We start from the raw sequence: 11,529 nt of genomic DNA, 5'->3' as shown, positions 1-11,529 counted from the left end.
GTTCGGTATGTTTTTTATATAAAAAAGTAACCAAACCAATTTGTTTTTTAAAAAACCAAAACCGAACTGAAACTTGTTCAAACCGACCGGTTTTGGTTTGGTTTTTAAGAAAAAAATCGATTTGGCTTGGTTTTGGCTCGGTTTTTTCTGGTTTGACTTAGGTTTGAGTCTGTTTTTTGTTCGGTTTGGGTTCGGTTTGATTTTTTTAGTTTTAGGTTTATAAAACTAAAACCGAACCGATCCAGTTGGTTTTTTCGGTTTGTCTCGGTTTTTTCCGATTCTCAGTTGTTTTTTGGTTTGACTCAGTTTTTTTCAGGGTTTTTTTTCCGGTTTGGATTTAGTTGGGTTTAGTTTGATTTTAGGTTTATAAAACCGAATCGGTCGGTTTTTTTAAAATTTTAATCTATTTATTGGTTTTTTAATTTTTTTTTTAAATTTTCTTAATTTAATTAATTTTTAATTTTTTTACTCATTCTAGATACAAGTATGCTTTAGTAATAAATCTATAATTTTATCCTTGACTGAACATTACTAGAACATATAATAATTATTATAGCATACGCTACCTAGTTGGTGATAACAAAAATAAATAAGAAAATATTCATATTTTTTTATTTGAGTCTTGACTTCTTAACAATACATATATTTTGCTAGTGGTAAATAAATAAATAAATGGAAAATACTTCTTAATATTTTTTTTTGTTTTTATAATCTCGGAATCTTTATTATTTTTATTTAATCAGGAATTAAAAACAATATAAATCTGACACGTGTCTCTTAAAAAAAAAAAGAAAAATCGAAATTAAATAAAAATCGAGATCCTATATTTGTGGGTCTAAAATGTCTTTGAACATACAATGTTCATTATATGACAAAGTAGTCGTACATTTTGAAGTAATTGATGATGTAACTTCATCGCAAGCCGGCGAATGACGGAGAGTTTTGTTTATAATTCAAAAAAGTAGAAGAAAAAGAAAAAGAAAATCCCATGTGAAGACAAAGAGTGATTATTTTTATATTTTAAAAATATATATATTTTTTAATTTAAATTATTTTTTTATGTTTCCATATTATTTTTTAAAAATACTTTAAAAAAATTCAAAAAAACTATTACTAGTATCTAGAAAAAATTGGCGTGGTCTCTGCTCTTTCGTCTCTTGTTTTTAATAGAATTTTTCCACGGAAGGTTGGTGAAATGTTGAGAACTTGGAATTGACTTTGCAAATAATTACGAGGGCTTCCTGCAAGCTTCTTGGAAGTTTATGGGTCCGGAAAAGCGTGTGTGAACATGGAGAGTTGTTGGAAGAAACTTCAAAGAGTTTGAAATATACCTAACCACAGCAGCATGTGGCGCAAATCCAAGGACGGCAGCGTTTTTACTGTTCATAAATTATTATAAATTGAAACAGTCAAGTTCTTAAAATTTTGTAATTTGATATCTCAGTATTAAATTAATTCAAGATCAAGTTGCTCCAATCTCAGATTGAAATATCATTCCATTCATGGCTATAATCTATTTTTTTTTAAAAGATACTTTACTAACATTTAAATATATTTGGTTTTTTTCTATTATAACTTGTTATGTAGCGTGGTCTAATAAGCTTGTATTTAACTATAATATATTGTAGATGGATTGAGAGGTGATATCATCTAATATCAAATATGTTTGGGGTAAGATTGATGAAATCAAAAGTTTTGAGGCTAATCTTGATAATAAATAATACATTAGGGATGAAATTGAGGTTTTTTCAGAGACATTTTCTATTCTCTTGACTTATTCTCATTTTGTTCTTACGAGATTTTTATTTTATGTTCACACATCTTAAGAATTTAAAACAATATACAGAACTATTCTTGGAAGAATTAGTCAAGAAACCTCGACCATTCCAAAATCCAACAATGTGTAAGGGGCCCACTCTCTCACAAAGGACCTCTCTCTCTCTTCTTACAAGAACAATCAATCCTATAAATCTCAAGCTTCTGGATCCAAAACTCTGTGCAACCCTTTCAGAGAAACCCAGAACCTCATCAGGGGAAACAGTTTCAGTACCTTGTGCTATTTTGGAGCGCCATAGCCAAACACTGAGAACTTCCTTGTCCTTGAAAGAAGGAAAGAAAAAGGGCTCATAATTTCTCTATAGTCATATCTCATCATCCCTGCTTCTACAAGCACCAAGCAAACAATCATGGATAAATCCTTAACAACAACTTTGTTGTTTTCTTTCTTTCTGTTGATCTCCTTGTCTGTCTCATCCTTAGCTCAAAGTTGCAGTAGCAACAGCTCTTTCTCTAGGAACCGAATATACAGCGCCTGTAATGACCTTTCTCAATTGAGCTGTTCTCTTCACTGGAACTACCACCAATCAAACATGACAGCTGATATTGCATTTCGCAAGACTGGAGCATCGACATCTAATTGGATTGCATGGGCTCTAAATCCCACTGGGGGACGAATGGCTGGTTCACAGGCTCTTGTAGCTTACCAGCAATCCAATGGCACCATGCGTGTTTACACAGCCCAAGTAGGTGCAACCGGAAGTATGCCACCTGCTGCCTTGAGTTTTGAGGTTCCCAGTATTAGTGCAGAGATCGTAGGAGGGGATATGATAATTTTTGCAACACTTCAGCTTTCTACTAGCTTGGTGTCGACCAACCAAGTTTGGCAAGAAGGTCCTCTGAGTGGAGAAGCTCCTGTTCAACATCCTCTCAATGCAGAGAATAGGCAATCAGTGGGGACTGTGAATTTTGTTTCTGGATCAGTAACCTCAACTGGAGCAGCTACTACCCCAAAAGACCGCAGGAGAAATGTAAGTGGATGGTCAATTAATTATGCGTTTAGGATGCTTGCTAGACATGAATTCATCTTAAATCATCATTCTAAAGGTGGTTGAAATTGATTTTTTCAGGTTCATGGAGTGTTAAACGCAGTGAGTTGGGGAATCCTGATGCCCGTGGGGATCATTATAGCAAGGTACCTTAAGGTGTTCAAGTCAGCAGGCCCAGCATGGTTTTACCTGCATGCTATTTGCCAAACTTCTGGCTACGCAGTTGGGGTTGCTGGATGGGCAACTGGTATTAAACTGGGCAGCGATAGTCCCGGAATCACCTACGACACCCATAGAAAGCTTGGCATAACCATCTTTGCCCTTGGAACCCTTCAGGTATTTTCACTTTTTATTTACCTAAACAGCTATTAATTGGGTTTTGATTGTTAGTTGGTGACTCTTTTTCATATTTGTTGAAGAAAGTATTCATTTTTGAGAATATAATTGCCTTGTGTAATGTATTCAAAAGCCCAGAAAACTTTTGATTTCGAAACAGTTGTTAACATGTCACCGTACTGTTCTTCACTTGACTTCGAATAAAAGAGACCTCAGAAACCATTAAAAACACTTGGATTTTTTTGCTGCCATGGGATTCTTAGATTTCTTTCCTCATCAAAGCATGCCTAAGGAAAGTCTTTAGTGCCTAAAAAGTCAGCATTTGTGTCCCGTTGAATCTTGATTTTGTTTTCGAGCACACGCAATTCTTTTAATGTGGATCTTACCAAGTCTTCAACTACGGGCGGCATCTAGAAGGGAACCTGTTTGCAAGTTCTTTCTTCCCTTCACCGTCACTCGAACCGTTCGGCCTCGCAGTGGATTCAAAAGATTAAAAACTGAATTGAAAAAGATTATTTTTTTCTACCTCTCTGCTCTGCCATAAAAACTGATGTGATCTCTAGACAAGTAGTGTGAAAAGTCTTCTAACAAATAATGGACTGCCCTGTTTGCAGGTGCTCGCCTTGCTCTTGAGGCCCAAGCCAGACCACAAATACAGACTGTATTGGAACATATACCACCACACCATTGGATACACTACCGTGATTCTGAGCATTGTTAACATCTTCGAGGGATTTGATGTTCTGGACCGCGAGAAGAACTGGAGAAAGGCCTATATTGGTGTTCTCATATTTCTTGGAGCTGTTGCTGTTGTATTGGAAGCAGTTACTTGGTTGATAGTCATCAAGAGAAAGAAAACAGCAAGCTCTGATAAGCATGTTAATGGAGTTAATGGATATGGTTCCAGGGTACAGCAGACCGCGTAGCTGATGATTTAGAATTGATAGGCTCTGTGTTTTATGTTATACACATAGTTAGATGTCCATTAGTGAGCTTTTCTTCTTATTTTTATTCTTTTGGCATTTTGTTATACGATGATTGATGCTAGTTGTTTTCTATCTCACTTATATATGCTTGTACTTCTGTTATTTGGTCGTGTTTTGCAACTATAATAGTCTTACTTTTAGTCTTTTTTCGAGAAATACTTGAATTATTTGGAACCCTGGGTTGTCTCAACTCATTATCAAACTTATCACTCATCCGAAAACACACGCAACTTATCTCGAGATCGTTTAAGAACGCCCTACAACTTGTTTTTTTTTAAATTTAAATTTTTTTATTTAAAATTAATATATTTTTAGTATTTTTAAAATTGTTTTGATAAACTAATATCAAAAAATATATTTAAATTACGTGGGCTGAGCTTTCATTTCCTGTTTGTTTTTGTAATAGAAAAATAATTTTAAAAAACATTATTTTTAAATTAATTTTTTAAAGTAAAAAATAACCAATACCTAAATAGTTTATGGGCTTTATAGGCAATATCTGTACAGGGAATGTACAATTAGTGGGCCTAGTTCATGGGAATAAACATCACGAAAACTGTACAAATCATATAAATAAAAATGGTATTTTGAAGATTGAATCAGTTATGAATTCATTGGGGCTCGGTGTTCTAGCAATATTAGTATATTAAAATTATCTAAAACTACTAAAAAATATATAATTTTAATGTTTTTTCAAGCCAAAATATATTTTTAAAATGTATTCAAAGACAATTTTAAATGCAAAAAAAAACGGTGATTAAACGAAGTTGTGTCCCATTGAAATGCATTATCACTCTTGAAGAAAGTAGAATGAAACAAAGGGATTGCTTGGGAAAAAATGCATGAGACCTTATTTTTCAGGCAATTGTTGTTTCCTTGGGAAAGCAAAACTAACGCGTACAATTTGACAAGAACATGATAAAAACAGCAAGAAGCCAGTAAGCTCAATATAACTTCATGCATCCAAATGCAGACCAAGGCATTTGCTACAATCTTTTCATGGTTACTTAACGAGGGGAAGAAACAGAGCAATAGCACCTGAAATGCAGTCTGACTTGAGGAGCAATACTTGGAAGACGTTTTATATCTAAACAGAACCAACGTGTATCGAAATGAAATAGGAAAACTCTTGTACAATTTCAAGCAGATATAACAAAGACCATAGATAAACAAAAACTAGATTCTAAACAGTTTTCAAATGCAAAAACTGTTGTAAATCAAAGGGAAATTTAAGATTCAACCTCGCAATCATGTGCATGAACGATCGTTGATTTCTAGAGTGGCAATCTCTTTGATGACTTGAGCTTTGTCAGCTTCAAATTGTTCATCCCCTGAAATTAATGAAGCAGAATATCATTAGCAATCTAGCACAAAAGCAATGAGGGCTAAAATCTCAAGAATTTCACTGTCTAATTATATCATTTTTACCTTTATCAATGCTGAAGTCGCCTAGAAACCTAAGAAGCTTGCTTCTATTTGTAACCAGTACACTGATGATCTCAGGAGGTTTATTTTGATTTGCTACAAATAACTACCAATTAAGGGAAAATAGAAGTTGATTAAAATTAGACGGATTAATAAAAGAATAAAAATATCCAAATATCTTTCTACACTACCTACCTTGAACACATGAAAGGTTTCCAGCTGCATTGTCTTTGGATCCTGAAATGGATGAACCAAAATTTATAGTGGAATACAAGTACAAAAGATTTTTATAAGAACACATGGAAATGCTGTGAGCAAATATGGTAAATCAGAGAGAGAGAGAGAGACCCTGAAAAGATTCATCAAGATCCTCATGTTGTCCAATGAACTCACATACCGAACCATCACAGCAGAATTTGAGCGGTCAAGTAGCATGTTTCCCAATAGCTGAAGCAGATTATATGCTGTCAGAAAATTTATTGTATTCTATTTCTCCTTAACAAATATCTCTGATTTTTTGAGAGAAGAAACAAAGCAAAACCCTTCAGAGAAAAGAAAAATTGATAAAGGAGTTCCCTACTTTCACTTTATTTTACCTTTTTGTGCTTGCAGTTGCACTTATTAACTCCCAGTAATGAGATTTAGGCATTTACAACTTTTAACATTTTTACAGAAAATGTATATAAATACACTTGGAAAAAGGATGATTTTATCAAATGAAAAACTACAATAAATAATGCAAGGAGTAGATTGTTCCTGTGAAATTTATATTACCTTGACAGCATGCCGTCTGGTTATGTAACTGGGAGATTCTAGCAATTGTGAATTGTATTCTTGGAAAAACTGGAACAAGGGAAAATTTTGGAGGCACATTAGATATTGGTAGTAATTCAAAAATGGAAAGAAAAATGTAAGAAAGTAACCAAGTATCAAAGTTATTCCCCTAGTGTTTAGTGTTGATATATTTAATCACACCATCAACATGGAGATGTACCGATATCACAGAATAAGTATCACCACCAAGTGACATCCATGCCAACAACAATGGTCTTGTTCTACAGATTGATCGATACCACTTCAAACAGGTTTTTTTCAAGTATAAATTATAACAATGCCTATAATTGTTGTTAATGCTCGCGGTTGTGAGTAATCAGCAGCCTCTTTTTCACAGTTTCATCCTTTTTCAGATGAGTGAACTTAAGAAGCTCATCTGCATAACTCAATCAGTTGAACTTTTAATTGTAGAATGGTGATCTTTGCCACAAATAAATAGTAAAAATTTTTACAGATGCTATTAATGAAGTTCTATTGATCCTAGCAACAATAGTATACCGATAATGTTCAGCACAATGAAATCTTTGTAACAAAAACATTAGGAACACAGACAGTGACAATAGGGATACTCTGAGTCTCAACTTTATGATCATTTATTTTCATGTGAGTTTTGTTTAAAAAATTGTTTTACAAATCATTACTCTATTTACTATAGGGATGAATGATAGAACTACAACAACTGCCAAGTCCAATGCATCAAGCACAGTCTGTTCTTGGCAGTCGGCAGCCTCCTTTTTACGATGCCATCCTTTTCATATGGAAATCTTAAAAAGCTCTTGCTGACTAAATCAATCAGTTAAAATTTTAGCTGGCTCCATTATTGTTGAAGGGATATCTTTCTAATCCAGAGGAAAAAAAAATAAAAATTAACAAGCTTACATCAGTAGTTAATGAAGTTCCTCTAATCCTAGGAACAATATTGTTTAAAAAGATCATTATTATGGACATGCAAGGGATGAATGACGATAATGATGATACATCTCTTGCATCTACCTCCAGTTCAATGCCTTATATAATGCTGTTGATTCTAAAGATAAAACTAGCTTACAGTCAGCTGTATTGCATCATCCACTATTCATGTTCTGAGAGCAAACATTACGAGTTGCTGTAATATATGGAAGCAGGTAAAACCATGCAGGACTAGAAAGCAGATAATGATGACACCACTTACCCAGTCATAATTTACAGAAAGAAATTCGGCAACAGTTGATTTATGCCTTGTCATGAGCTCCTGTATAAATGTGGCAGTGGGTCAGTAAAAATACTCTTAAAATTAGAAACATAAAGCGAAGGATGACATGGATACAAGAAGGATAACTTTAGAATACATGTGTATCATAATAGTACCAAAAGTACAAGCTCCATGCACAGCATTAGGAAAATATAACGATATATCAATGATAGCACTGGCATACTAAATCTTAATTAGAGTGTGCATTGTAGATAAAGAAGTTATTGTGTATCCAAACACAAACTATTCTGGTTAAACCTGACAAGGCCATAGGATGGTGGATAGATAAATGGTAGGACATTTGAGCTAGAAGCATGAACCCAACCCCACAGGAAGAAGCTAGTGAAGACAGTACTAAAACAATGAAGAAACATTGATTACTATGGAGATCTAAGGTTTTTTTTTTTTTTTGCCTACTCAGGTCTCAGTCAACAATTGGAGAAATCATGTTCCTGAAACAAACTTATCCTGAAGTTGCCAATCCTGCAAATTTATCTTCTACGTGAATACTATTTTGGTAAGAGCTGTAGCAGCAAAGGCTTCCAAGAAGGATCAGCAAATATGCATTACTGGATCAAATGTCACAGCAAATAGGTAATTTCTTAAGCCTATGAAGAATTCAAGCAGGAGTTGTGTGCCTGCAGGATACGCACATCAATTTTAGATGCAAGAACATAAAAAATAAAATGAGATATTAAAATACTTAACTTTAAAAGTTGCCTGAGCATCTGACGCTATGTCAAAATTTGGAATCTGTACATAAGTTAAAACTTTCTTCAGGTGCTCTGTTTCCAATACATACCTGAGAAATCAATAAAGGTTATTAAGATCTATCACGTTACTTGTGCTGATGCAGAAAGCCATTTTAGACTATTCTGAAGCCAGCTTGGTTTGGCTATATACACAATAAAAACGAAAAAAAAAAAACAAAAATCCAACCTTGGCATTCACCTATGATATCTTAAATTTATTTCACTTTCTCTATTTGAGGGAAGACGCACAAAATGCATAGCATAATCTTTTGGTACAAGTTTTCCAACTGGTAAAACATATATGCTGTAAGAAAAGCTAGTGATTAATTACCTCCTAGGTTCTGCAATTCCTACTGTTCGATGTTGGAGACATTGCATATCTTCATGAGCTTTCTTAACCAAGTTTTTTATATGCATGATTGCAAGACAAAACCACATACGAATTACTAGTTTGAATTTTAATCCAAACGATAATATGCGTTTAGGAGGGCCAAGTATGCCTAGGAACTCAGAAACTCGCAGTCATACTTTTTAAAATAATCAACAACAAGACTAGCACTCAAGTTCTCTACAGCAAAGAATTAATCCTGCGTTCATTTCAACTATAAACCTTCCACCATTGTCCCCGAATACACTGATCAGGAACAAAATCTGAACCTTAGGCAGTAAACACACGGTTAATGATCATTGATTAACAATCTCTGATATGATTTAACGGAGTCAAAGAACCAATTCCCAGATCATATAAAGCTTAGTAATGATTACCTTGCCACAATCTGATGGCGTAGGCACTCCCTCAAAATTGCACCATATGTTACAGCAATCTCACCGTCTTCATAACTAACCATATTACCAGGAAATTAGAAAGAAAAATAAATCTGAAATCTGACTTATTGACAGCCAAAACTTATTTTATTTACTAACCCAGGCAGCAGAATATCCATGAGGTCTAAATTATTTTCCAGATACTCGGAAGCAATCAAGCGCCCACTAACTCGTTGCCTCTGCAAATTTGCTATAACATGAGTAGCATTTTGACGTGCCTGAGATCAATAAAGGGTGGGCAAGATGTCATGAAAATCAAAAAATAAAAATAAAATTGAATCATAAAAACAGAAAGCATAAATTTGGTTGATGGGTTAGGTTACCCCCAAGTCGAGTTTTGGGAGAGAGAGAATGAGAAGGCGGAAAGTGTCATGCTTAAAGAAGTCCTGAGCCAAATGTGCACAAGCATCAGGATTCGGTTCTGCTTTTCCATTCCCAAATAAAACTACCCTTATCTCCAGAATTACTTTACTCAGTTCAGACATCTGCAATTAATATCCCATGCATTATATACACTTGCAATAAATCATTATAGAAAACATCTGTTGCTTATATAAACGTACGCACCTTTTCCTCGCGTTTGCGTTGGCGAGTCTCCGTATTCTGGTCGAGAAACTTGAGAAGGTCGCGTGCTTGGAGCACAAGCTCCGCAGGCGTCCGGGGTTTTGGCTTGAAAAGTCCCTTCATGGCTTGGTACACATTCAGCTACAATATTGTACAAATCAAGTTTTTGTTAATATTATGGATGTAGATCTTCTGTCAGTTAATTATAGAATTTCCTGTATTTGATGATGACGATGATGATCAGGGTTCTAAGAGGAGAAGAAATTGGGATGAGGATAGATAGTGTGTGTGTGTGTGTGTATATATAGGTTTTCTTTGGTTGCTAAACTCTTTTTTTGCATCACATGACAGAAGGGTTGCTTTGTTATTTTAAGAATGTCAAAGGACAATTCTCTCCTTGAAACAATATATTTTCATAACGTGTTTATTTATATATTTTAAAAATATTTTTAAGAGATTTGGAATTTTTTTATTTTTAATTATTTTTTTAATTTTTTTAGATTATTTTAATATGATGATATTAAAAATAATTTTTTAAAAATAAAAAAATATTAATTTAATATATTTTCAAGTGAATAATATTTTGAAAAATATCAGCTGGTATACTTTTCAAATACTATTTAAAGATCAAGAATAATTAAAATAATAACAAAGAAGAAAAAATTAATAATAAAAAATAAAGTTGTAAATACGCAGAACACATGTTATTGTATTTATTTCTTAGCTTAAGAATACCTTTTATATTTTTATAATATAAAAGTTACTTAGGTACAATAAAAAATAGTTGATTTATTTAGCATAAATTTCTATCAACAAGGATATTAAATAGAGAAACTCGGATCTCAGCAACGCTCCCCTCAAGGCTAGACTAATGATAATATTAGTTAAAATATAGCCAAATGTTTTATAACTTTCACATACTCATATATATGAAATTGTGGTCAATTTCTACAAGGTTAGTTCCATCATGTTTTATTCCACGATATTGATAGCTAATGTGTGTTTGGAAGTATGGTTGTTATTACTTTTCAAAGTACTTTTTCACTCAGAAATATATCAAAATAATATATTTTTTATTTTTTAAAAATTATTTTTAACATCAGCGCATCAAAATGATTTAAAAACACCAAAAAAAATATTAATTTGAAGCAAAGAAAAAATAAAATTTTTTTAAAAACACTTTTGAATCACAAAAATAAACAGGACAATTATATTTTATAGCTACTTAAGGAGGAAAACCAAGCTACCCCTTAAGTAAGCCATGGATGATTTTTTCTTTGTTTTTATATACAACAATTCGAGACAAATCAAGTTGTATAGTGACAACAACTTAAGTAACAATAATATACGACAATATCAACAATGATAAAAATAATAATCTAGACATCAACAATTCATAGATGAAATTAAGTACATACCAAAACATGAGAGCATCAAACATAGGTAGGAACAACAACTACTTCAAAACTTTAGCAATGTACAATATATTAGAGAATAATATAAATTATATATTAAAACCTTACTTAACAGTTTAAGTTTTTAGATTGAAATAGTTCTTTGATATGATATCAAAACCTTGATGACCAAATGATCATGAATTCGAATTTCACCATCTCTATTTATTTGATAAAATTAAGTATAATGTAGTATGAGTTTGTGCAAGTTTCAAGTTAAAATGACTTTTAATTAAGTGATATATTAGAGAATAATATATATCATATCTTGAAATATCACTTAACAACTTAAATTTT

General features: G+C 33.0%; 2 protein-coding genes across 3 annotated transcripts; one reads left to right on the top strand and one right to left on the bottom strand.

The window, feature by feature from the left end:
- The first annotated feature begins 1,948 nt into the window (after nt 1-1,948).
- Nucleotides 1,949-4,249, top strand: LOC118044159 (cytochrome b561 and DOMON domain-containing protein At5g35735). The gene is made up of 3 exons (XM_035052345.2): nt 1,949-2,807; nt 2,907-3,161; nt 3,776-4,249. Exons 1-3 carry the CDS (start codon nt 2,187-2,189, stop codon nt 4,085-4,087), a joined length of 1,188 nt encoding a protein of 395 aa, XP_034908236.1. The 5' UTR covers nt 1,949-2,186; the 3' UTR covers nt 4,088-4,249.
- An 837-nt stretch (nt 4,250-5,086) lies between these two features.
- On the bottom strand, nt 5,087-10,072 carry LOC118044160 (putative MO25-like protein At5g47540). Of its 2 annotated transcripts, XM_035052347.2 has the most exons (11): nt 9,782-10,071; nt 9,538-9,699; nt 9,314-9,432; nt 9,155-9,229; nt 8,346-8,439; nt 7,578-7,637; nt 6,347-6,415; nt 5,921-6,019; nt 5,768-5,809; nt 5,576-5,678; nt 5,087-5,478 (listed from the first exon to the last, which is right to left on the bottom strand). In XM_035052347.2, the coding sequence occupies exons 1-11, from the start codon at nt 9,899-9,901 to the stop codon at nt 5,396-5,398; spliced, it is 1,026 nt and encodes a 341-aa protein (XP_034908238.1). In that variant the 5' UTR covers nt 9,902-10,071; the 3' UTR covers nt 5,087-5,395. The 2 variants fall into 2 exon arrangements, with proteins under 2 accessions (XP_034908238.1, XP_073263566.1); XM_073407465.1 differs by lacking the exon at nt 9,538-9,699 and having other exon boundaries at nt 9,782-10,072.
- Nucleotides 10,073-11,529: the final 1,457 nt, after the last annotated feature.

The sequence above is a fragment of the Populus alba genome, chromosome 2 (assembly GCF_005239225.2).
Source record: "Populus alba chromosome 2, ASM523922v2, whole genome shotgun sequence".
Taxonomy (NCBI): Eukaryota; Viridiplantae; Streptophyta; class Magnoliopsida; order Malpighiales; family Salicaceae; genus Populus; species Populus alba.
Note: the sequence above shows the minus strand (reverse complement) of the source record. Positions and strands in the feature narration are given on the sequence as shown.

What these genes read in the sequence shown, in the direction of transcription:
- LOC118044159 (XM_035052345.2), top strand. Translation starts at nt 2,187, where the DNA reads ATGGATAAATCCTTAACAACAACTTTGTTGTTTTCTTTCTTTCTGTTG. An exon ending in CAAAAGACCGCAGGAGAAAT is followed by an intron (nt 2,808 to 2,906) that starts GTAAGTGGATGG and finishes TGATTTTTTCAG; the next exon opens with GTTCATGGAGTGTTAAACGC. An exon ending in TTGCCCTTGGAACCCTTCAG is followed by an intron (nt 3,162 to 3,775) that starts GTATTTTCACTT and finishes CCCTGTTTGCAG; the next exon opens with GTGCTCGCCTTGCTCTTGAG.
- LOC118044160 (XM_035052347.2), bottom strand. Translation starts at nt 9,901, where the DNA reads ATGAAGGGACTTTTCAAGCCAAAACCCCGGACGCCTGCGGAGCTTGTG. An exon ending in CGCCATCAGATTGTGGCAAG is followed by an intron (nt 8,440 to 9,154) that starts GTAATCATTACT and finishes TTGATTTCTCAG; the next exon opens with GTATGTATTGGAAACAGAGC. An exon ending in TCTTGATGAATCTTTTCAGG is followed by an intron (nt 5,810 to 5,920) that starts GTCTCTCTCTCT and finishes CATCCATTTCAG; the next exon opens with GATCCAAAGACAATGCAGCT.